The sequence below is a fragment of the Microtus oregoni genome, unplaced genomic scaffold (genome assembly GCF_018167655.1).
Source record: "Microtus oregoni isolate MIOR12 unplaced genomic scaffold, Mior012 000049F_ref0000343, whole genome shotgun sequence".
NCBI classification, from domain to species: domain Eukaryota; kingdom Metazoa; phylum Chordata; class Mammalia; order Rodentia; family Cricetidae; genus Microtus; species Microtus oregoni.
In genome coordinates, this window is record NW_024543223.1 from 8,565,014 (window position 1) to 8,589,803 (window position 24,790).

The 24,790-nt window shown below is 42.7% G+C and overlaps 1 protein-coding gene across 1 annotated transcript in view; it reads right to left on the bottom strand.

Moving 5' to 3' along the window:
• Window positions 1-24,790, bottom strand: part of Clnk (cytokine dependent hematopoietic cell linker) — a 94,266-nt gene that overhangs the window by 4,765 nt on the left and 64,711 nt on the right. Inside the window, exons 14-17 of the mRNA XM_041636281.1 lie at window positions 23,358-23,398; window positions 11,472-11,605; window positions 5,640-5,717; window positions 823-978 (exon numbers count right to left, since the gene is read on the bottom strand). Coding sequence (XP_041492215.1) covers window positions 823-978; window positions 5,640-5,717; window positions 11,472-11,605; window positions 23,358-23,398 — 409 coding nt within the window. The remainder of the gene's footprint in view (window positions 1-822; window positions 979-5,639; window positions 5,718-11,471; window positions 11,606-23,357; window positions 23,399-24,790) is intronic.

Consider the following 24,790-nt stretch of genomic DNA (forward strand, 5'->3'; position numbering starts at 1 on the left):
GGAGGAGAGAGGGCCCTGGAGTAGGACGATACACACAGAACAGACCTGGAATATGTATTCCGCTAAAACATCTCCTTTTGATCAATTGATTTACATAGTTATTAATTGATGTTTAGTTGATTTTTTTTTGTAGGGTCTCACATGTGCTAGGTAAACACTTGACCACTAAGCCACACCCTTAACCCTATTTGTATCTTTTAAGATAGGGTCACACTACGTTGCCTAGGCTAGTCTTGGCAATCTTCCTGCCTCAGACTCTTAAGTATGTGGGACTATTGGTCTATGCTACGAGGCCCAGCAACGGGCAGATTTGCCAGTAGATGGCCTCCCATCAGCACACCTGCACTGAGAGTGGGACCTCGGCTTAGAATCAATTGCTACTGTTGAACACACACTCACTTTGAGGACCGAAGCTTGTGGGTAAGTGAATGACGCTTGACTTCAGAAATGCCTGCAGTGAACATGGGGAGGTGGGAGAAGAGAGTGGAGCATGGGCTGAGAGAAGCACTCCACCAGGCAGAATGGAGTTGCTGCTTTCTGAATAGGTTTCTCTGATAGGTTTGGGATGACGGGGTAGGGGGTGGGGAGTTGGGGGGGGGGTGGGGGGGCATTCAGTGGCCTTGAGGACTGCTGGCCTGGTGAGCTGAACTCAGCACAACAGGGTGTTCATGAAAAAGGGGCTGGAAGGGTATCATTACAGCATCTTTTCAATCCTGTCCTGTATTCCCTGGGGTAGGTAGACAAGGATTTAGCACCTCCCAAACTCAATATTCCTTTTTTTACTTCTGGCCAAGGTAAGGGAAGTGGTTGAGTTGCACCCACCTCATTTCCTCGGAGTCCTGTCCCCAGGGCAAACTGCTGACTGCTCTCCAGAAAGCGAATTTTTACATTGTAGACTTTGTTCCCATAAAACACCACCAAGACATAGGGCTCTGCCTTGGATTTTGTGGAACAATCTCGGACCAAGAAGGTACCATCCTGAAGCAAAAAAAAAAAAAAAGGCGTTACAGTTATCTTCTCAGGTGTCTAGGGCCCTGGCCTTAAGTTGATGTCAACAATGATGCTTTTGTGAGGTTCCTAACTGGATTTAGTTTGAGGCGACCCAACTGCACGGTCCATTTAACTCAGTGAGCTTTTCCTTGAGTTCCTCTGGGGGTTTGAATATGAAGTGTCCACGCAAAAGACTACTGTGTTAACTGGTGGTGTTACAGGGAGACAATTGGTTTATGAAGGTGCTAACATTCTGAGGCTAAGCCATTGGTGAGTTCAAAGCTGAATGGAGGTAGGGCCTAGTCATAGGAAGTTGGCCATTGGGGGGAGGTATGGAGGGAGGTGTTGCCTCTGAAAGACATATCTTGGCCTCATCTTGGCTTCCTGGCTACTGTGAGGTGGGCAGCCCTTCATACATAGTACTTCTGCTTTGCCACAGACCTAAAAGCAATGGGGTCAGCCTACTAGGGGTTGAAACCAGGAGCCTCCCCCTTCCTTCTCAGAGTTTCCCAGGTCTTTTGCCACAGAAATAGCTGACATAGTGTCTGCATGGATGAGATTTCTTTTACTGCCTCCTGAGAGTATACCAGATGCACAGTGATGATTCCTTCTTTAACATCTTCCTCTACTCTCTGCATAATTCTTACATCCTTAAGGCTTTCATATTAGATTCACCAGCCAGTCCCTTGTTTGATCCTCTGTCCCCAGCTCCTGGCTCCAGTCAGGCTACTGTTTTCTGAATGGACACTTTCTCTGGGTTTCTTATCTGTTGCATACTGCCCTCTTTCTGCACAGGGAGGTCCTCCTTCGTCCCTCTGTGGTGTGTTTCTCTGCGCCTGTCACTACTCAACATGTCTCCTGTTCATCTTGGTGGTCAAATCTTATTCTGTAGAGAGGAGGAAGCCATCACAGACCATGTAAAGATCTTAGCCCAAGAAATGAGGGAGATTCCAGTGCAGGATCAGGGATCCCAAAAGAGGGATGGGGTTGTGCAGAGACTGACGCCAAAGTGAGCAAAGAGAGGAAGCAGGAAATACAGCCTGAAGTGTGGTCAAGGCAAGGGCAGCACCAGGAAGAGAAGATTGGAAAGGTACAAGAAGCTATAGTGTCTGGAGCCAAGGGGCGGCTAGCAAAGGTAAACAAAAGATCAACTGGATTGAAAAGACCAAGGGCTGAGAACAGGGCCTGGGACAGAAATAGCCCGACACACTGGAGAGAATCACTCAAGGTGAAGGTGTGAGCTGAAAGGTGGAATCCCCCTGAACACACTGAAGGGCTCGTCTTCAGGGTTATGCTGTGTCATCCACATGCTGGAGGGCACTGAGTGTCCCAACTGTAAATGTGTGTAGAGGATGATAAATGCCATAAAATAGCATAGGTATAGACAGTATGAATGATTTTATATTTCTAATCCTTATATAGTCGTCTGTACAGAGTGCATGGAATATTGATAAGTAATCTATAATATAGCATAATCTATAATATGACATCACTATATAAAACACTATGTCATACAATGTTTCTCTAACAAACACTAAATTTAAGAATAGCACTATTATTTTGTGTTTATGTTATAATGAGGTGGGCCGTAGAAGTCTACTGAGAGCTGCCCTTAAGGTGAGCAGCATCTTGCATGCATTATTTCACTTGGTCTTTACATACATCTTGAGGAAAGACTTTTATCCCCATTTACAGACACTCGGGATTGGCTTCTGAGCCTAAGAAAAATCTCCCAGGCTTAGCAGGTGTGTCCAACATTGAGACTGGACATGAGGTTGTCATCTACAAAGTTCATGCTTGAGAAATGAGCAGTCTTAAATTTCAAAGGAAAAAAGAAAGGCTGAAAAGATGGCTCAGCCATTAAGAGCCCTTGCTGCTCTGTCATGAGAACCTAGTTCATTTCCCAGCATCCAGATCAGACAGCACACAAAATCATGCCTATCTCTGAGGGATCAGACATGTCCTTCTAGTCTCTGTGAGCACCCCACACATATGTGCATACAAACACACACTTGAATAAGAATAATACAAATAAAGCTTTTTAAAATTTTTTTGGAGACAGGGTTTCTCTGTGTATCTCTGGCTATCCTGGAACCCACTCTGTAGACCAGATTGTCCATGAACTCACAGAGATCTGCCAGTCTCTGCCTCCCAGGTATTGGGTTAAAGGTGTGTGCTACCATACCTTGAATTCACAGAGATCCGCCTGCCTCTGCCTCCCTGAATGCTGGGATTAAAGGTGTGCACCACCACTGCCCAGCTCAAATAAAGCTTTTTAAAAAGTTACAAAAAAGTCTCATAATGATTTAGTAAATTAACAATTGTATGTTGGCCTGCATTCATAGTTCTTGGTCACATGTAGACAGTGGTTGGGCAGTTGGCAAATGATAACCTGAAAGTCAAGCTCGAAGTCTAACAATTTAAGTGTGGTGACTTCTGCTCCACTGAGGGCGATGAGGAACCATCTGTGGCTCTCTCTGCATAAAGCGTTCATTTGGAAGCAGAGGCTTACGGCTCCAGCACAGAACCCTGCCAGAGATCAGGAAGGTGGATGGGGGCCAAGAATTGGGGCCAAACTTGGGTTTGTCTTCTTAAACTCTGCAATGCACTTGTCAAAATAAATCTGGGAGACCTTTCATTTAAATTAAATTATCTCTCACAAGTGGGAAACACTTCCTGACTAGACCAATGCAAACAGAAAAGGGAAACACAGTCATTTAGTGTAGACAGTGCCATTCTGTGTCTTAGGAGGAGGCGGCATAGGCACACATGGAGGAAGGGAGCATTTGAGGAGCACCAAGCCTGGCCACAGCGATGCCAGATGGCCTGAACGTTGCTCTCCCGGCACAGTTCACATGTGGGCTTTCACATCTGGGTCTTCTAAGGTTGATTTCTGGTGAAAGTCCAACTGCGTGACTGTAGTAGTGCAGTGGGTAATGGTTACCCAAGAAAGGAAGCCTTGCCTGGGGTCTACCATCACTATGCCCCATCCTATGATGGCAGAGGCCAGCCACATCCGAGGCCATGACAGAGGGAGGGGCTAGAGATCCTAGGACAGGGGACCAGTAAACCTCAAGCTCCATCCCACTGCAGAGAACTGTCATGGTAGCTGGAAGCAGCTGAGACTTGGTGAAATGGGTACTAATCTTTGTTATGACTGAGACCCTGACCTCAGCCTCCCTGCATATGAAACGGGATAGTTCCACTTATTCCTGATAGGATTATGAAGGTTTGCAGGCTAGTGTTAACACATTAACATGAGATTAGTGACTTAAAAGTAAAGCCATATTTTGCATAGTTTTGGAGGTTGGAAGTCCAATGTGGGTCTCTGAGCTAGAGCTATTGTGGGGGTATGGAGACTGTGTCTGTGGCTCTCATTGCCTCTAGAGGTTACCAGAATTCTTTGCTCCTGGTGCCCCCATCAGTCCAACCTCTACTTCCATAATCACATATTTTCTATGACATTCCTGCCTCACTCTTATCGGGGAACACAAGGGGCCACTCAGCTCAGGATAACCTTCTCATATTAATCCTCAACTTAATCTTCTAGGTTCCCTTTTCTATATAAAGTGATTCATTCACAGGTTCTAGGATTTAGGACATGGTATGTGGGGTGGGGAATGGCCACAATTTTGTTTATCTTAGCAACTGATGAGCAATTTACTTTTTATATCAATTCTATGTTTTCTTAGATGGGTTGGAGACCCGTGATTTATTCACTAATTAACAGATTCATTCATGTTGTGTTTTCACATTCAGCAGTAAATCTGTTTGAGAATTTGTGTTCTTAAACAACAGAAGCTATCTGTTATTTCTGAGTAACCCAGTGTCCCTCGCATTGTGATGAAGAATGGGTAGTCATTCAAATTTTCCTGTCCTTTGGGTTATGTGGTAGGCTGGCACCTCCCTATGAATTTGATGAAGGAAAAGGTAAAGTATATTACTCCTGGGGAGATGTATGGAGAGCCAGGGTGGAAAGGCAGAAGCACACTGTGGACACAGTGCCTCACACAGACCAAATAAATTTATCTGGAATCTGGTGTGCAGCAAAGAAAGAGTATCATGTGGTAAATGAGAGATCTTGCGGGGGGGGGGGATCTGTTACTGCAGCATGACCTTGTCATATCCTGGATCGCAGTATTCATGACCCCTGTTCTTTTCCTGAAGGAGTGAGATAGAAAGACCCAGCTGTGCCATAGGTGTGCATTTAGTGAGGGGATGAAATTTGAGGCGAGCAGGAGGCACTGCCCATTGTGACTCCTGCCCCCAGACACCATCCATGGTTTTCCAGTGGCTCCCTCATTACTGATATTTTTACAAACTGATTTTAATTTTACAAATAATCAACAGCTAACCTTGTTTATGAACTTGGGGAGGTCACATCCAATAAGTGACAAGACCAAGTCTTAGGTGTGACGCCATTTTAAATACCTCTGCATTCTAGGAAAATTAAGCCACAATTTCGTCTGTATGTTTAGTGTTCTTTCATCAAAGTTTTCCCTGAGGTAACTAGAAATTGTACTCCCTTATCCTTTCTCACCCTTTTCCTCTTCTAGAGAGCCCCCCATCCCAAGCCCTCTTCCTACTTTTGTGTGTGTTTGCATGTAGAAATAAATGCGATGGCCACAGGAAAAATGTAGGAGCATTACCTTCTTCTCCTTCATTAGTGCCTCTTCTACTGCCTGGCGACTGTATTCTCCAATGTACCATTCATTCTTCTGGACATTCTATGGTACAAATCCAATGAGGAATATTTTAGGATCAAAGGGAAGCTATTCATTATGGACTAATTAATTCAGATTTTACTTTTGTTCCACCAGTGTCCAATCACAGACAAACTGATAGATATTCAGCATAGAACATTTTGATCTGGAGCCTGGAAATGCCTACTAATGCTGGAAGAAGATGGACACAACAAAAGCAACCATAGCTGGGATGCTGACTGATAGGGATAAAAAGAGAGTGGTCATTGGGAGTGGCCAGAAATTGTCCATCAGTTAGGATGAGTCAAAATCTGCCACATGGTTGTCAAAATCAGACATGTGACATCAAGTCTTTGGTCTTCCATGAAGTGTCTGGTCTTTCCAGCACCAACATGAGCCATCCAGTGATGGGTACAAGTATATGCCATCTGGCCTGCATGCATTGCTCCTACCTAACTGCAGCTGCATTTCTTTTCATGTCCTCAGATCATGGGCCTGTCAACCATACGTGTCTACTATTACACACACACACACACACGCTACCCTGGGCTTATATTTAGTCTGATAGTTCTCCTGTATCTGACATTCAGGCATGCTCCTTCATTAAGAATACAATACAAAATTAGCGGGAAACAGAATACAGTCAACCACAGGAGTGAATCTCAAAAGCATTATGCTCAGGGAAACAAAGCTGGGAACAAAAAAATGCCACTCTCTTGTTCTGTTTAGACAGGTTTCTACGAAGGACAGGGCAGTTGGTGCAGGACAATTGAATATATTCTGTCAATTATATTTTAAATAAACGGTGATTGGCCAGTAACCAGGCAGGAAGTATAGGTAGGACAAGTAGGCAGGAAGTAGAGGTGGGTCAAGGAGAACAGGAGAATTCTGGGAAGGAGAAAGCCCATTCCTCCACAGTCCTGTTCAGACACTGAAGAAGCAAGATGTGACCTGCCTTGCAGAAAAAGGTACTGAGCCATGTGGTTAACACAGATAAGAATAAAGGGCTAATGTAAGCTATAAGAGTTAATAAGAAGCCTGAGCTAATGGGCCAATCAGTTTATCATTGATATAGACCTCTGTGTGACTTTCTTTTGGGACATAACAACTGCGGGAACTGGGCAGAACAAGAAACCTCAGTCAACAGTATGGTGCCCAACATGTGGATGACTGCATCTACATAAAGCCTGACAGAGCTTGGGAACTAATTCTAAACATAAAATAATAGAATTAAGCATGGCTTATTGATGGCAGCACTCTCTCAGGTTGGCTCTGCTTGCTAAAGGCAAACACTCTCATTTAAGAGAGGTTTCCTGACTCAGATTTAGCTGTAAAACCTTGCAGCTCCTTTAAGAGGTCCTGCCAAGAAACACTTAAATGATGTTGATAAAAGCTGACCACATGCTTTTTGGTTTTCAATGATAGTAGGAAAAAAGCCAAACCATTTTAAAATGCTAGCTTTCTGGGCTGTCCTGCCAGTGCAAACTCTGACTCGTTGTGAGGCAGGAGGTCTGGCTACAGAGAGAGCATTTGAGTGTTGTTTGTGAATGCATTGTTGCAGCTTGCTTGCTGGAAAGGACCTTGAAGCCCCATAGAGTTGTGGCAATAAACATGGCTCTGAGCCTGGAATTTCAGAAAGTTAAGGAATGGGCTGGATCCAGCTGCCAAAACTATGGCTTTAATCCTCTCCATATTGCTTAGCAAATTAAAAACTCATGTGGTCATAAAAAAGAGATATACAGTAAAGAGAGAGTCAAAGATGAAGAAAATCTCTAAATGGTTTTCAATGTGTTTAAAATATATGCAGGTTAAAGATTAAAGTCCTTAAAATAAAAAACAAAGAAAGAGAGTAGTTGGGTATGGTGGTACACACCTTTAATCCCAAGATTTGGGAGACAGAGGCAGACAGACCTCTGTGAGTTCAAGGTCTGGTGGCACACACCTTTAATCTCAGTACTTGGGAGGCAGAGGCAGGAAGATATCTGTGAGTTCAAGGACAGCCTGGTCTACAGAGGGAGTTCCAGGACAGCCATAGATATTCAGAGAACCTGTCTCAAAAAGTAAGAGTAAAAATAAAAGAAATAGAGGTTAAAGTAAAGCCACATAAAGATGGAAAATACACAGAGAATCTGGATACTGTATGTTATTATGCTCTCTTTAAATTGTTTGAATGCTGAGGAAGGAGCAACAGCTGCTAAAAGATATTTACTTATAAATGCTGCTGAATTAATCCAAGATAGATATTTTGAAAATACCTTGACTTCAAAATTGAAGTCAAAAGGTATGCTACTTTGGAGAAGAGATTTTGCTTTTGTTTCCACAAGAAATGAGAGGCTGTGGATTCATTCTGAGTTAAGAAAAATCAGGTTTGACCAAGGAAGACCACCTGAGAAATATCTGGTAGGAACAGATGGCCCAGATGTCTGAGTTCTACATCCAGAACAGATTCAAGACTGCTGCCTGAGATGATCAAGACTCACAGGATACTCCAGTCCAGTCTTGATCATAATTCTAAATTTTCTTTAGGTCCCCATAAGATTACCAGTACCCCAAACCAGCAGAAAGTAGCCTGGAATACTATGCCCACATTCCCATTAAAAAAAAGGACTATGGGGTGGGGGAGTGATGCAGGACAATTGTCTATATTCTGTCAATTATATGTTAAATAAATGCTGATTGGCCAGTAGCCAGGCAGGAAGTATAGGCAGGACAACCAGACAGGAAGTAGAGGTGGGTCAAGGAGAACAGGAGAATTCTGGGAAGGAGGAAGCCCATACCTCCGCAGTCTTGTCCAGACACCAAAGAAGCGAGATCTGACCTGCCCTGAGGAAAAAGGTACTGAGACATGTGGCTAACACAGATAAGAATAATAGGCTAATGTAAGTTATAGAAGTTAATAAGAAGCCTGAGCTACTGGGCCAATCAGTTTATGATTAATGTAGAGTCTCTGTGTGATTTCTTTGGGACTTACTGTTGTGGGATCTGGTGGGAGGACAGAAACCAAGCAGGCCCACATTAGAGAGTTGCTGTCTGGAACCCGAGGAAGAGAGGACTTCATAGGAGCAGGTAGGATATTGGGATATAGTGGAAAAGTATTTCTTGAACCAGGACAGTGGCTAGCCTGGTATTTTCATTTGTCAAAAGTCATGGGTCTGTACATAATACTTTCAATTTCTGATATTTATTGCATATAAGCAATATCTTAAGTAGTTCTTTGGTTTTATAAACACAGATAAAATTGAAACTAAAACTCGTCTCTTGTTTGAAGACCCTTTTGTAGTAAGCTTCTCTACTTGAGGGATAATCAGTGCTAGGAGGGTCAAGGCGCTGCTCTAGGCAAAGCTCAGGAAGGATCCCAGTAAGTAAGTGTCCTCAGCTCCCTGCTAGAGTGTGAGCCTTCCCATCCCTGTGGTCACCGTGGCCACTGTGATCCTTGTAGTGGTGGCTCTGGGGCTCCTGGTTGGGTTCAGAGCTTGGGCAGGCTTCGCCATGGTGAGTTTCATTTACTCTGATTAGTTCCTTTAAGCTAACAGATGCCTTAGAGCAGTGGTCCTCAGCTTTCCTAATGCTATGACCCTTTAATACAGGTCCTTGGTTGTGGTGACCGCTACAGAAAATTATTTTGTTTCTACTTCATAACTATAATTTGGCTACTGTTATGAATTGTAATGTAAATGTTGATATGCAGGCTATCTGATTCCCCCAAAGAGGCTGTGACCCACAGGTTGAGAACTGTCTTAGACATTGCAGCTTGGGGCAACTTGGCCTATTTCAAGATGTGGTTATGAGGGCCATAGGGTGTAGACTGGTGCTTGTTAAAGCCCTTGGTGGCTTCTGAATGACAGTGAGGAGAGGCCAAGCTTATCTTTAGTCCTTTCTTGTCCTCCGAGTGACTACAGAGTATTATGCTTGGTATTAGCGCAGTCATACCAGTGCTGGCATTTCTAGTCACCCTTCAACAGAAGACATGAGCCCTCTACTCTGGGAACTTTAGTAAGCTGCCTGCGGGATCCTGCTATACCTTTTTTAAAAGCACAATAAAATATACACAGTGTAAGCAGTCACTATTTTAGCCACTTTGAGTGCTCAACCCATCACATTAAGTGCCTTTATATTGTTTTAAAACCATCACCATTATCCATTTCCAAGAATTTTTCTATCCTCCCAAGCTGAATCTATGTGCCCACTAAACAACAGCTCCCCATTACTGCCTTCTCCTTCCCAGTTCTGGGGAGCCACCTTGCTAATGGATGTCTCTGTGCTCTAGGAACCACGAATAGCAGAAGGGATACGCTTCTCCTTTATTGTCTGTCTTACTTCACCTAGGGTAATGCTTTTGAAGTTTACTCATGTATAACATGCCAGACTTCTTTATGCTTGAGACAGTGTGTGTGTGTGTGTGTGTGATGTTTTGTTTATCTCTGTCTGTGAATGGACACCTGTCTTCTCTTCCTGCTGTTTGACTATCATAAATAATGTTATAAATGTGAACGCTCAAATCCTGCTGGGCTCTGCTTTCAGTTCTTTTGGAGATGTGCCCTGTAGTAGAATGCAGTAATAGACCTCCATTTTACTTTTTGTCTGTGCTCTGGAATACGGCTTGGAAAACCATTAACATAGCAATGGAAAGTGAAAGCAGCCAATTTGCTGAATATTACACAGATATCTTTATTGAGAGGATTTAGATCTGTCACAAGTCGTAAGATTTGTTGAGCTGTTGAAAATAGGAACATCCTGATCTTGTCCAGGCTCCTCTCATGCCCTGGAATACTGGCTCTGGGAGGAGTTTGGTCTTATGTAGACCTTGAGTTGCCCTGGAACTCTGGCTCTGAGAGGAGTTTGGTCTTACATCGACAATGAGTTAGAGCCCAGGAATCCTAAGGCTTACGAGAGTGGCAGAGTGACAAAGACTCAGGTCCATGTAAAAGGAAAATGAGAGAGAATTCCAGAGTCCATAGAGAGATTGGGAAACCACTAGAGAATCAGGTAGGGATTAATTATAAGGCCAAGCAGAGAAATTTGAGATCCTATAGGGCTTACAAGAAATTCATCAGAGATCCCAGATGCTTTGCTTACGAGCCATGAGAAGCTCTGGGGCACCCATGAGTGAGGGCTATTGAATGAGGGCAATGCCATCTTCTTTTGTGCTGTCTGTGGTAAGTAGTGGCATAGGTGATGGAGGGTAGAGCAGATAGGACACAAAGAGCTCCCTCTCCTTAGAGGGAACCATGAGTACAAGGTGAACCGAGAAGCGACTGTGTGAACAGAGCTGGTTTTAGGGAGAGACCATGAAACAGATGAAGACAAATGAAGCCACTTATTAGTCATTTCTAGCTCTCCTCTGTTTCTGGGATCCAGACTCCTCATGCTGACGCACACAATCAGTGCTCAGGAAATGGCTGTCAGGCTCAACTGAAGTTGAAATGTGACCTGTAAATCTTTGGATGGGAAATGATTCTAGTACTCAAATTCCAGTTAATCATCCATGAAACTTAACTGATACAAGTCTAAGTCTCTCTCAGCCCTGCCCTCCCACCCCCTACAATTAAAAAACAGAATGTTCTGAGAATCAGCAAAACATGCACGTTAAAAATCTAGTGAAAGAGTAATGATTTATGAGTCAACAAAACATTTTAGAAACATTAAAACCCACTGATTTGTCATTATATGGGAAAATAATTAATGGCAATCACAATGATTTGCTTTGGGCCTTCCCAGCAAACTGTCACTGGATGCCAAGGACAGTTAGAAAGGCTTGCAGAGAAGCTCCCACCTTACCTTTTCATCAGGCTTGGTGGGGACAGGTTTTCCTGTGTTTGTGTTTTCATAGGGCAACACTTGATCATGAGGGCCATGCCTGACTGCAGTTTGGCATCTCTGAGGCAGACAGCGTTGCATGGTGTCTGTTTTGCCTGGGAAGAGATTGCACTTAAATGAAATCACATTGCTGTTGTAGCTTGTCTTTTTTCAACAGGAAGCTGAGCCCACCACTTCTGTCTTTGGCCATCTTTGTGGTCTAGACAACACCCTATCACCATGGACTGCAATGTCATCTGAATGACTCCTTTGCTTCCACACTCAGCTTGCCCCCACTCTCTTTATACTGGGAACTGGGAGTAATTTTCCAAAACTGTAACTGTGTGGTTGGGGAGATGACTAGGTGGGTGAGAAGTGTTTGCCTCATAAGTGTGGTGAGCTGAGTTCAGATCCTCAGAACCCATGAAAAGGCCAGATGTTAGTGAGCAGCTGTAATCCCAGCATTCCTACAGGGGAATGGTAGACAGGGACTGGAGAATCTCTATAAGTTTGCAGGCCAGCTAAACTGGCAAAGTACACTAGAAAAAAAATCCAACCCTCCAAGACTCTGTCTCAAATAAGGTGGAAGGTGTCCTTTGTCCTCTGTGTGGGCCTACACACACACACACACACACACACACACACACACACACACACGCGCGCGATAGAGAGTGAGAAAGAGAAAGAGAGGGAGAAATGTAACTGTGATTTAGTTACTCAGCCTGATTAAAAATCCTTCCATGATTACCCACCCCCAAATAAAATAGTCTCTCATCTGTTTTTTTTTGTTTAAATAATTTATTTATCTGGGTGTAGTGGTGCATACCTTTGATCCTAGCACTTGGGAGGCAGAGGCAGGCGGATCTCTGTGAGTTTGAGGCTAGCCTGGTCCACAGAGTGAATTCCAGGAGACCCAAGGCTACAGAGAAACACTGTCTGGAAAAAACTACCAATAATAATAATGATGATGATGATGATGATGATGATGATGATGACAATAATTTATTTTTACTTTAGGTGAATTGTTTGTGAGGGTGTTAGACTCCCTGGAACTGGAGTTGCAGATAGTTATGAGCTATCATATGGGTGCTGGGAATTGAACCTGGGTCCTCTGGAAGAGCAGCCAGTCTTCTTAACCATTGAGTCACCTCTCCAGTCCCTTCTCTTTTGTTTTTAAGGCTCCAAATTCCTCTCTCCTTCTTTCTTCATCCTTTCCTCATCCTTCCCACATTACCCACTCCACCCAGGCCGTAATGAACTCCGTTCAGTTCTTTAAGCCTACCATGACCATTCCTAGCTTGGGAAATACCATTAAAAAACTCTAAGTGTAATCTAAGAAAGCTACAATATCTTTTCTTTTAACCTGGAACAGCAGCTGATAGAGAAACCATGGTAATGTAGACTTGGATATTCAGCAGATACTTTATTTAAAATGAATAAAGCAAATTTGTCATTTCATAGAACACAAGGGGGATAGTATTGTTGATCATAAATTTAAACCATTAAGCCATATGTTGGAAGCTGGGAATTTGCACCTAACACAATAGTATCCTGATAGACTTTTCTCATGAGATTGGTGGTACTATTTGCAAATAATATGAGTATATTATGTAATGACACACTGTGTGGTTGGGATGGTAACTGGATCCCCAAAGCATGTGTGTTGATGGTTTGAGCCACAGTATGGAATACTTTTGAGAGGTAGCAGATATTTTAGGAGATGAACCTTAGCTGGAGGATATTCAATCACTGGGTTGTGCTCTTGAACAGAATATTGGGGTCCTGGACCGGAAATGAGTAGACTTGTTCTATCACACACTCCCTCCCATGATGCTCTGCTGTATCATAGGCCCAAAGCGACAGGGCCAGGCAACCATGGATAGAGACTAAAAACACGAACACAAATGTATTGTCACAATGAGGCATGTCTGACTGACACAAACATGTTATGTTATCTACGTCAAGGGTGTGTCTTGTAGGATTGATCCCCAAATTGTAGTACTGTCGAGAGGTGATTGGTTCATGAGGCTCTGACCTCTTCATGGGTTAATCTACTGATGAATTCATAGATTGTTATGATGTGGGTCCTACTTGAAGGAACTGGATCACAGGGAGCATGCCTTTGAAGGGTTTGCCTTATCCCTGGACTCCACTTCTCACTCTGCTTCCTGATACCCATGAGCAGCTTTGCTCCATCACATACTGTGTGATATTTGGTCTTGCCTCAGCCCTGAGAGTGATGGAGTCCAGCAATCATGGACTTAAAGTTTCAAGTCAAAGGAAGTCTTAGCTTTGTAGGTTTTTTGTTTTTTGTTTTGTTTTTGTTTGTTTTTTTTTTAATCAAGAATTTTCCCAGAGGGAAAAGGGTGGCTCATACACATGTTAACACTGGAAGTCTGGATCATGTCTATGAACCATTATTTCTAACTGACCAATATGTTGATGCTACAATTTGCCATGCTTGGATTAGAAGTGAACTGAAACGTAAATAAACTTGTCCATTTTATAGAACATAGAAAGTTATTGTTTTGCCTGGCATGTCATCATTAAGAAACCACCATTTGTCAAATTCTGATATGGTGTTTTCTCTACATACTTCAACCAAAATGAAACATTTCCACCACATGTTACTCTTGTAAATAGAAACCAAGGCTGGAGTTTCTGACATTTAGGTCAGGGGGTGAGCCAAGCACAGCCAAGACATTTGTGAATATTTTAGAATTTAAGATAAGAATACCTAAAAAAACCCCATAAAATCATAAGAGTATATAAACACTATGTAAATAAAACACCAGGCAAAGGCAACAAATAAACCAGGTGTGGTGGTACACACCTTTAATCCCAGCACTGCTGAGTGAGCCCAATTTCTCTTTGAGTTTGAGGTCAGCCTGGTCTACATAAAGAGCTCCAGGCCACCCTGGGCTACATAGTTAGAGTCCAGAGAGAAGGAGAGGGAGGAAGGGAGAGAGAGAGAGAGAGAGAGAGAGAGAGAGAGAGAGAGAGAGAGAACACATATAAACTAGAAGTCAGGTCAGCATTATAAGCATATAGCCTGCCTCAGTATCAGACATATGACTAGGTTGTCATCCTGGCAAGCAGCTGAGCAAGAACTTCAGGAGTATGAGCTACTTTTGACCCAAAATTTTGTTTAGATGAAATGAAGTTTCGGCAAATATTTACTAAGAACAAAAAATAGTGCTGATATTTTGAAAGTTTTATTTTAATTGTGCCAGTGATGATGGTTTTTATTGAGCCTAAGAATGTGTGTGTGTGTGTGTGTATGTATTTTAAATGGGATGATGGAGGAAGGTCATTGGCTAATAAAGGAACTGCCCTGGCCCATTTTATTGGTTAGAGGATAGGTGGGAGGAGAAAACAGGACAGAACACTGGGAGGAAGAGGAAGTGAGGTCAGAGACTCCACAGCTCTCTCAGGAGCAGATGCCTCAGCAGAGACGCCATGCCCGGCTCCCGGGATGAAGCTCCGACCCATGATGGACTAGGCTAGAATCTCCCTGGTAAGCGCACCTTGGGGTGCTACACACAGATGATTAGAAATGGGCTAAATTAATATGTGAGAATTAGCCTAGAAGAGAATGGGCCAAGCAGTCTTTAAATGAATACAGTTTGTGTGTAATTATTTCGGGGCATAAGCTAGCCGAGCAGGCGGCCGGGGTGCTGGGGGAACGCGGCCCCGCCGCCCTTATTACTTCATATGGCGCCCAATGTGGGCGGCCGGGTGTGGGGGACGCAGCCCTGCCGCCCCATATTACTACATTTGGCGCCCAGACGTGTGAACAACTAAACCCACTTAAAAAACCTGAGAAGGCTTAAAAATAAGGGAGAGAGAGTTTAACACAGATTTTTGCTGTTTGTTGGTGGCGTGCTGTAGAGAGATTCCCTCATTCGGCAACAGTAGCAGAGAAAACGCTGTGTCATTTTAAAGCGCGACTTCCTGGGGCTGTACCGCCATTGAGATCTCTGTCTGGCTCCTGCCAGAGACAGAGCTTTTGAATAGAGCATTTGGAGTAAAGTGCTACGATTTGTTTGATGGCAACTAGACTCGCTGTGTTCTCGGGTCTGCTCTGCTTGCTAGAGGCAAGCGGGAGCCTCATCTAAGAGAGGCTTCCTGACTCAGCTTTAGCTGCAAAAGCCTGCAGCTCATTAAGAGGTCCTGCCACAAAACACTTAAACGGTTAAAGCTGAACGCATGCTTTTCGGTTTTCAGCTGTAGCAGGAAAAAAGCTGCGCCGTTTAAAAATGCCAGTTTTCTGGGCTGTCCTGCCAGGGCAAACTCTGACTATTTGAGGCAGGAGGGCCGGCTACCAAGAGAGGACTTGAGTGTTGTCTGTTGTAGCTCACTTGCTGGCAGGGACCTTGAAATGCCATACAGTTGTTGCAGTAAACATGGCTACAGCCTGTATATCCGCCATGAGGCTGGAAAGCTAAGGAATGGACTGGATCTAGCTGGCAAAGCCACGCCTTTAATCCTACTGATATTGCTTGGTAAATTAAAGACTCATGTGGTCAGAAAAAGAGAGATATACAGTAAAGAGAGATTCAAAGACAAAGAAAATTTTTAAATGGTTTACAGTGTGTTAAAAATATATGCAGACTAAAAGTTGAAGTTCTTAAAGTAAAAAACAAAAAAAAGAAAGAGAGTTGTGTGTGGTAGCACACGCCTTTAATCCCAGTGCCTAGAAGGCAGAGGCAAACAGATCTCTGTGAGTTCAAGGTGTACTAGTTTACACCTTTAATCCCAATGCCTGGGAGGCAGAGACAGGTGGATCTCTGAGAGTTCAAAGACAGCCTGGTCTACAGAGTTACTTCAGGTCAAAGATACAGAGAACCTGTCTCAAAAAGCAAAGAGTTAAAAGTAAAAATAAACGAAATAGAGGTTAAAACAAAGCTGTACAAAGATGGAAAATAAACAGAGAATTTTGATACTGTATGCTATTATGCTCTCTTTAAATTGTTTGAATGCTGAGGAAGGAGCAACAGCTGCTAAAAGATATTTATTTATAAATGCTGCTGAACTAATCCAACATAGATATTTTGAAAATGCCTTGACTTTGAAATTTGGATCTAAGGACATGATGCTTTGGAAAGGAGTTTCTTATTTTGTTTTCACAGAGGATGAGACGCTGTTCATTTCTTCTATTCCGATTTGGTATGATGGACCACGCCCTCCTGAAGGGTTGGTGTGAAGGCCTTCAGAAAATTGCTTCGCTCAACTGCCAACTGAGATAAAACTAGCACACAGGTTATACTATGAAAGACCTAATTAACGACGCCCCCATTCAGCAGGAAGCAGTTTGGAGAGAAAAAACTGCGCCCATGTTCCCAAATATGGTTTATAAACGTCGTTTTACATTTAAAGGGGGATATGATATAGATATGAATAATTTGCATTAGTATAGATTTTGCTTTATTGATAGAGATTTAAGGTCAATTTTGTTATATGTATAAGTGTTTCTGATTTTGATTAAGGTATTGTGATTGTGTAGTTCATTTAAATATGTACTGTATAATTAAGAAATATAGGTTGTTAATGGATAATCATCGATAATAGTAAAGCTTGTAGTCATGTTAGTTAGATTTTCTAGATATATAGAGATGTATTTCAGTTAGATAGACATTCTTCATGTCTTTCAAAGATTACAGAATAGGACATTTAATGTTTTAATAACTGAGGACTTTTCATGACAATGAGACACTCTGCTCCTGGCAGCACCAATCTACTTCAAGAGGAAGATGGGCATCGAAGAGGCACCTTATGGAGTTTGATAGCCATTTGGGCAAGAAACTGCTCTTGCCTGGACTATTGCATAAACTGGACACAGAGAATCCACAGAAAGAGGACTACTGAACTTGCCTAAGGTGAGATGATCTTTCGGGGTTCCTGATTCATGAAAGAGTCTGCGAGACATTCTGCAGGACACAACAGATAGTGACTGAACTGACTTTGAATTTTCCTGCTTTATGGAAATGTCTGCTGGATAGCATGGGCCTGAAGGCTGAAGATGGATGCCCCAACGGTACAGAGGAACTTTGGGTGACTGTCCAGGCAGCAAGATGTCTCTGTCATTTCTAGAGTTTTAAAAGTTGCTTTTTTCTTGTTTGCTTAGGTAGTATTGTATCTTTCTGGAGTCTTTGATGGAGTTAAGAATAGTTAGTTATAGTTATAGTTTTCCTTAGTTATGATAAAGATTATTGTAACTTTTACTTGATAACTGTTTTGTTATATGTAATTTTGCTATGTTAAAGTTAAAGCCTTTTTTTTTTTTGTTTAAACCGAAAAAGGGGAAATGATGGAGGAAGGTCATTGGCTAATAAAGGAACTGCCCTGGCCCATTTTATTGGTTAGAGGATAGGTGGGAGGAGAAAACAGGACAGAACACTGGGAGGAAGAGGAAGTGAGGTCAGAGACTCCACAGCTCTCTCAGGAGCAGATGCCTCAGCAGAGACGCCATGCCCGGCTCCCGGGATGAAGCTCCGACCCATGATGGACTAGGCTAGAATCTCCCTGGTAAGCGCACCTTGGGGTGCTACACACAGATGATTAGAAATGGGCTAAATTAATATGTGAGAATTAGCCTAGAAGAGAATGGGCCAAGCAGTCTTTAAATGAATACAGTTTGTGTGTAATTATTTCGGGGCATAAGCTAGCTGAGCAGGCGGCCGGGGTGCTGGGGGAACGCGGCCCCGCCGCCCTTATTACTTCAATGGGACTTGTACCCAGGGCTTTGTGCATACTAAGCAAATGATTAACCTCTGGGAAATGTCCCTAGAATACTCTAGAACACCCTTTAGTTCCTTCTTTTTTTTTCTGAAATGGGGCCTTATTAAGTTGCATAGGTTGGCTATGAACTCGCTCTGTATTCCATGAAAGCCTTGCATTTGCGGTTCTCCTACTGAGAAGCTGGGACTACCAAGGCCTAAGAAGAAGATTGATCACTTAGAATCTAAATGCATTTATAATACTAAGTTAATTTTACCTACCAATTTATGATCTTAAGAACAATAGCCGGGCAGTAATGGTGCATGCCTTTTAATCCCAGCACTCAGAGGCAGAGGCAGGTGGATCTCTGTGAGTTCAAGGCCAACCTGGTCTACAAGAGCTAGTTCCAGGACAGGCTCCAAAGCTACAGAGAAACCCTGTCTTGAAAAAACAAAACAAAACAAAAAACCAAAAACAACAACAAGAAAAAGAACAAGAAGAAAGCTAAAGATTTCCCTCCTAAAATTTCAGTTGATAAATAATAAAACTTAACCTTGAAATGTTATAGAATATATACTGCTAAACTATTTTCACTTTTTGGTACTGTTTGGAAAGAGAATGTAACTTTCAGCTATTTTAAACATCTCTTTATTTAAAATGTTGAGTAACCAAGAGTAGAATAATTTTGAAAAATATACCTCTCAATGAGGAAACATGGGAAGTAAAGGCGAGTTGGATCTAGCACATGCAAGAAGAAAACCAAAATGTGAGTGAAAAGTTGAGCAGCCAAGAGTCACAAAATAACCTAAATTTCAACAATCACGACAAACATCAAACATGGAAGGAGACAAGCATGGAAACAGATCACTTGAAAGTCAGACCTAAGCTGACTTAAAAACCTAGTGGTGTGCTGATGGCATAGCCACAGTCTAAGAGCACCAAGGAATCACATGTAAAAGATGGGGACCACGTGCCCTGCAGTCCTCAGAGCAAACCTACAGACCTGTATTTGTGAGAAGGACATTGGCTTAAAAACTGTCTTATAAGTGATCCTAGAGCAGAATGCAGGGGGCATATTATTTAAATGGGAGCGACTATTTTTACTTCGTGGCTCGAAGCAGTAAGAACAAACTTGCGAGGGAAAATCAGCATTATCAGCATTTCTTATTACTCAGTTTGTGCTTTGTGTCCTATAGAATTCAGAGACTATGAAATTTTTATGATATTACGGCAACTGATTCATTATTGTTCAACCCCGTATGCCTTGCTTAAATATTTAAGAGGTCCTATTTTTAAAAAGAGCATTTGGAAATAATTATGCATTTGTAGTCTGTTCACAGATCTAGGGAAATGAAACAGCAAAATTGCCACACTATTTTCTTCCGAATGCCGCTGGCTCGGCTCCGTGTGGGATGATGAATGAATAAATGAGCAGTTCTGAGCATGCTGTCTGTATCCCACCACATCATGGTTTTCCTCCCTCCGAATGAAAACAGCTAAGCTTCCAGAGCCTCCCACACGAGGCTTCACATTTGAGGCTGATCACTCATATGGAGCCTGAAAGCGGGAAGGTGACAGCAATGAAGGGATTGGCGAAAGGTCAGTAGAAAAGCTTTTGGGGTGGGTAGTTGACATCCCAAGAGGCAAAACAGCCTGATAAAAATGGTTTGGGGTAAAACTGCACTGCTGTGAACACTTTCTAATGTTTTAAAATTCTTATGGAGCTATGTGTGTTGGCCCAAACTCTAACCCTTGCGATCAGCCCAGGGATGCTAACTTATGAGCGTGGTTAGTATTACCAGAGAGACAACCTTACATTCCTCTGTTGCCACTTACAGTACAGCATTTAAAATCAGGCATTATGTCAGTACTTATCAGAAGATTTTAATTTATATTTGTACATAATTAAAAATTAACTTTATAGGGAAAAAAACCATATGTATGTTTTCCAAAGGAAAACAGAACAAAACAAGCCTAAAGACAAACACACACCCACAAAAAGAAAAATCCACACTTCCAACTCTAAAGAGAAATATTATTACTATCTTGGCACATAAGAAGACATTTCTGAACCTTCTTCTAGTTTATGTGTATAACACACACACACATGATCTGTTTGCTGAGATTCTTTATAGTTTATCTTGAATTAATTTATCAATACATTGGGCCCATTGTATTTGTCTGTAAGTGAACCACCCATAAACAACCTAAACCTATCCAAGATTCTTTTTCCATTTGTTAGGTAAAAATAATGACATCAGCATCTTCAGAGATGTGGAGCTCACTATCCTTTATGACTGCCTGCCCTGAAGGCATCTGTATGGATCCCAGTGTGTGGCCGAGCTCCAGTAAACTGTCAATCTATGAGTGCAGATGGCCCATCATCTTCTCACATGACGCATGGCTACGTCTGATGAATCAGAAGTAAACTTCTATTCAGTAGAATGAGTATTTCCTGAGTAAACTGATGGGGAAGCATTGGTCAGTGGAAAGAGAGGGCTGTCTCTACTCTCTATCTTTAAACATGGCAACATTTCAAGTCCTGACCATGCATTATGATGTGTACTTGTTGATGGAAGGAGAAAGTAATGGAGGCAAAATATGTATTCTGTCACCTCTAGTGATGTGGGATTTCCCTCTGTGTGCTGTGATTACCATTAATTAATAAAGAAACTGCTTTGGACCTATAGCAGGACAGAACTTAGGTAGGTAGGGAAAATTAAATTGAATGCTGGGAGAAAGGAAGCAGAGTCAGAGAGAAGCCATGTAGCTCCCATGAGAGACAGATGCCAGAACTTTAGCTAGTAAGCCACAACCACATGGTGATACACAGATTACTATAAATGGGTTAAATTCAGATGTAAGGAGCTAGAGCTATTGGGCCAAGCAGTGATTTAATTGATACAGTATCTGTTTGGTTATTTTGGGGCTAAGTGGCTGGGAACCAACTATAGTGGCCTTCTTACTACAAATTGACACCTAATGTCTTGCAGAGGCGGTGAATGGACTTCCACAACACTCTAGGCTTTCTTAAGAAGTCTATCTTCCTCTATGATGGGTTCAGGACACAAAAGATGGACTGGACTCCTGGTGGTGATGGCCATTCCCTTAACACTTTGGTTCCAGATTGTATTTGCTTTGCTTTGTATCCGCATGTGCTTTTATCTTTAAGAGAGAGACTCCACAGTCTGCCCTGAGTTATGATTCTCTCTAACCTCGAAGCACAATTTCAGAACCCACAAGTCAAGCCTCTTCTGGCCCCGTTCATCCCTGGTACTCTCCAGATGGATACTCCAAACCATATTATCTTTACCTACCTAAATCTGACCTTCAGCACTCCTGTGGATAGCATTTGAGTCCTCGAAATGGAAGGAGATCATGTGTTAATCACAGCTCTCTTGGACTATGCAAGCCAGCCATGTTGCTTAACTGTACTACCAATATTTGGGAGGTAGAGACAGGAAGATCGGGAGTTCAAGGTCATCTTAGGCTACAGAGTGAATTCAAGACCATCCTGGGCTACCTGTAGCCCTGCTTTGAAGAAGGAGGTATGGTAGGGGAAAATCCCTGTTTGGAAAGAGTCCCATTATCATGGTATGCATTGAAAAAAATAAACTTATCATATGGGCCTTTACTGTTTCACTGTAGGGCAAAAATGAAATGAGGCATGATGGGAATTAGTCAGGTGTCTCTGAGGCTGGCTGATGTCATTTGGGGAAGAGGAAATGGGGGGACAAAGAAAATAATGAAGGATATTAAAACAGGAGAATATCAAATAGAAGACTGAGTGATGGAGGAGGGTTGTCTATGTGTTACTTTCATTGGTTAATAAAGAAACTGCCTTGGCCCTGATAGGACAGAAAATTAAGTAGGCGGAGTAGACAGAACAGAATGCTGGGAGAAAGAAGCCGAGTCAGACTGTCGCCATGATTCTCCCATCCTACACAGATGCAGGTTAAGAATCTCCCTGGTAAGCAACCAGCTCGTGGTGCAACACAGATTATTAGAAATGGGTTAATCAAGATGTAAGAATTAGCCAATAAGAGGCTAGAACTAATGGGCTAAGCAGTGTTGAAAAGAATACAGTTTCCGTGTAATTATTTCTGGGGCTAAGCTAGCCATATGGGATCCAGGCGGGAACATAGCCCGCCGCTCTCCATACAACAACTGAGTGCGCCTGTGTGAATATTGTACTGATATTCATATATGAGTTTTTATTTACATTCTGTCAGTGGAAGGGTGAAGTTCAAAGGATTTAAGTGGATCTAAGTGGCCCTGCTGAAGAGTCAGAGGCAGAGCTGGGTCCAAGAGGTGAAGCTCTCATCTCCTCCATTGTACCCTATAGAGTCTGCTCTTCTCAGCCCCAGATACCCTTTTTGGCTCAGCTGAGAGACATGAACGCAGTACTTCCCTGGCACACAGTAATCATGAGGGAAAATGCACATGGCAGAAGTAGCTGAGACAAGTGGCAATGGGCAATGCTGAGCCCCCTGCAGGCACAGGGCTGTGTTCCTCCGCTGCTTCAGGTGGAGATATGCTAGCTTTCTGAGCTTTATGTCATGATCAGTAAGAGGGTCATTTAAGTTATTAGTATCATTTTCTTTCACTTTATAGATCTGTAGTTCTTAAGATAATTCTCCATTACACCCAGTGTGTTGGGGGAAATTTGTCTACAACTATTAGAGACGATGGAGATCACAGTGTGCTCATGAACCATTGGTGACTGATGGATGAATCCATCCCCCGTCTGGTGAAGACCACTGTAGTGTGCTCTTATCAGTTTAATAGCTAACTGCTATGACTACCTTGCAAAGATACATCTGAGGTAGCTAAAGAGATACACAGTTTGAGAGCCGGATATTTCTCTCCCAGAAAGAGTTGAGCCTATAGCACTTCTGGAACCATGTCAATACCAAGGCTTCCAACAATAATGCTTATAAGAAGATTATTTCATTATGAATTCAAATAAAAATTAGTTATTATATAACTAACACAAATGGAACACTAATAATCAGTGAGAATGAGACAATCACAACTGTGCACATCAGCCCAGGGGCTCCAGTTCCCAAACATCGCATCACCGTGCAGGACTCTCGTAGAGTGCTGGCTTACCTGTTTATATCACAGTTTTACTGACAGTGCCCTTACCTCTGACGTGTACACTGTGCTTTCCTGGCATGTAGGAAGAGCTAAAGAAAATGTCAGAATCGGTGTGTTAGCATTCCTGTGACAGACAAAATCCCACTTCCGGGCAAAGTTAATGGCGACATCTCAAGGTGACATTTATAAAGTATGCATATTTTACTGAACCCGCTTAAAGAACTGTCAGTTTTCTAAAACAGCAGGGGTTGACTTTTCCTCTCCTCTCTTGAGTCTGGCAAGTGTTAGACATGGAACTAAGGGACTGGTGGACATACTGTTTTCCTCTGTCATCTCTGTGAGACCATGTCATCACTCTTGGCTTTGTTAAGCTGAGTTCAGCCTTGTCTTGTAGCTACTAACATCCGTGTGTTTGGGGCTCATATTCTTTCTTTTTTTAAATTTATGTTTTTATTATTTTTAATTTAGTTTACATCTCGACCACAGTTTCCTGTCCTTCCTTTCCTCCCATTTCCTCCTCCCTGCTTCTCCTCTGCCCCCTCCCCATCCACTCCTCTGTTTCTGTTCAGAAAGAGGCAGGCCTCCCATGGGTGTCAACAAAGCGTGGCATATCAAGTTGCTGCAGGACTAAGCTCCTCCCTTTGTGGGGCTCTAATTCTATAGAATGGTCTACCAGTTGGGAGGCAGCTATAGCTAGGAAGAGAAGCATAAAAATTCCCACCTTTTGAAAATGTGAGCTGGATGAGAAAAAAAACATGCTGGGGATCCCAAGGAATTCCACACAAAAGGGGATTATGAAAATATAACACAAATCAATCAACCCAGCAATATACACTTCTAATCACAAACGTGGTGTGACTAGGACTGCTCACTCACATCTGCACTTTGCACTCTACTTCACTTTGTGTTCCCGTCAACGTCAACGTAAGCTCCAGGTGCTGATAGAATGCCATCTAATTACACGAGCCATGCTGTATCCCGAGGACTGTGCTATTGGCGGAAGCCTCTAGTGTAATTAAAAGCAACCTGACCTTTTCCTAGCACCAGTGAAATCAACCGAGGGCGTGTCTGCTTTTTGTTGCCCCCACAAAAGCCCAAGGACCTTACAGCTGGCTTTATAATTGAAAATGCTTGCAGGTGGTCTGAGAACCAGACAGTGCCCCCATCACTGATTACGCTTCTGACATCCAAGCTCTTGACTGTTAAAACTGGTGTCCCCTCACAAGGAGCCAATGCAACATTTCTGTTAAATGAGGGAAAAAAGAGTCACAGAGCTTCTCTCTGACTTTAAAGAATTTGTGGGGAATGCTAAACAAGATGGGGTGTCCTTCAAGAACCTTTTAAGTACCAAGTACATCGTCTGTAAGGATAGACACAGCATTTTAAAACAACCAAGACCAACAAGTAGGTCGAACACTTTCTAATGAGCGTATGTTTGGGGGACTATGAAATGAAAGAGAGACCCGGTTTCTTCTTTAGTG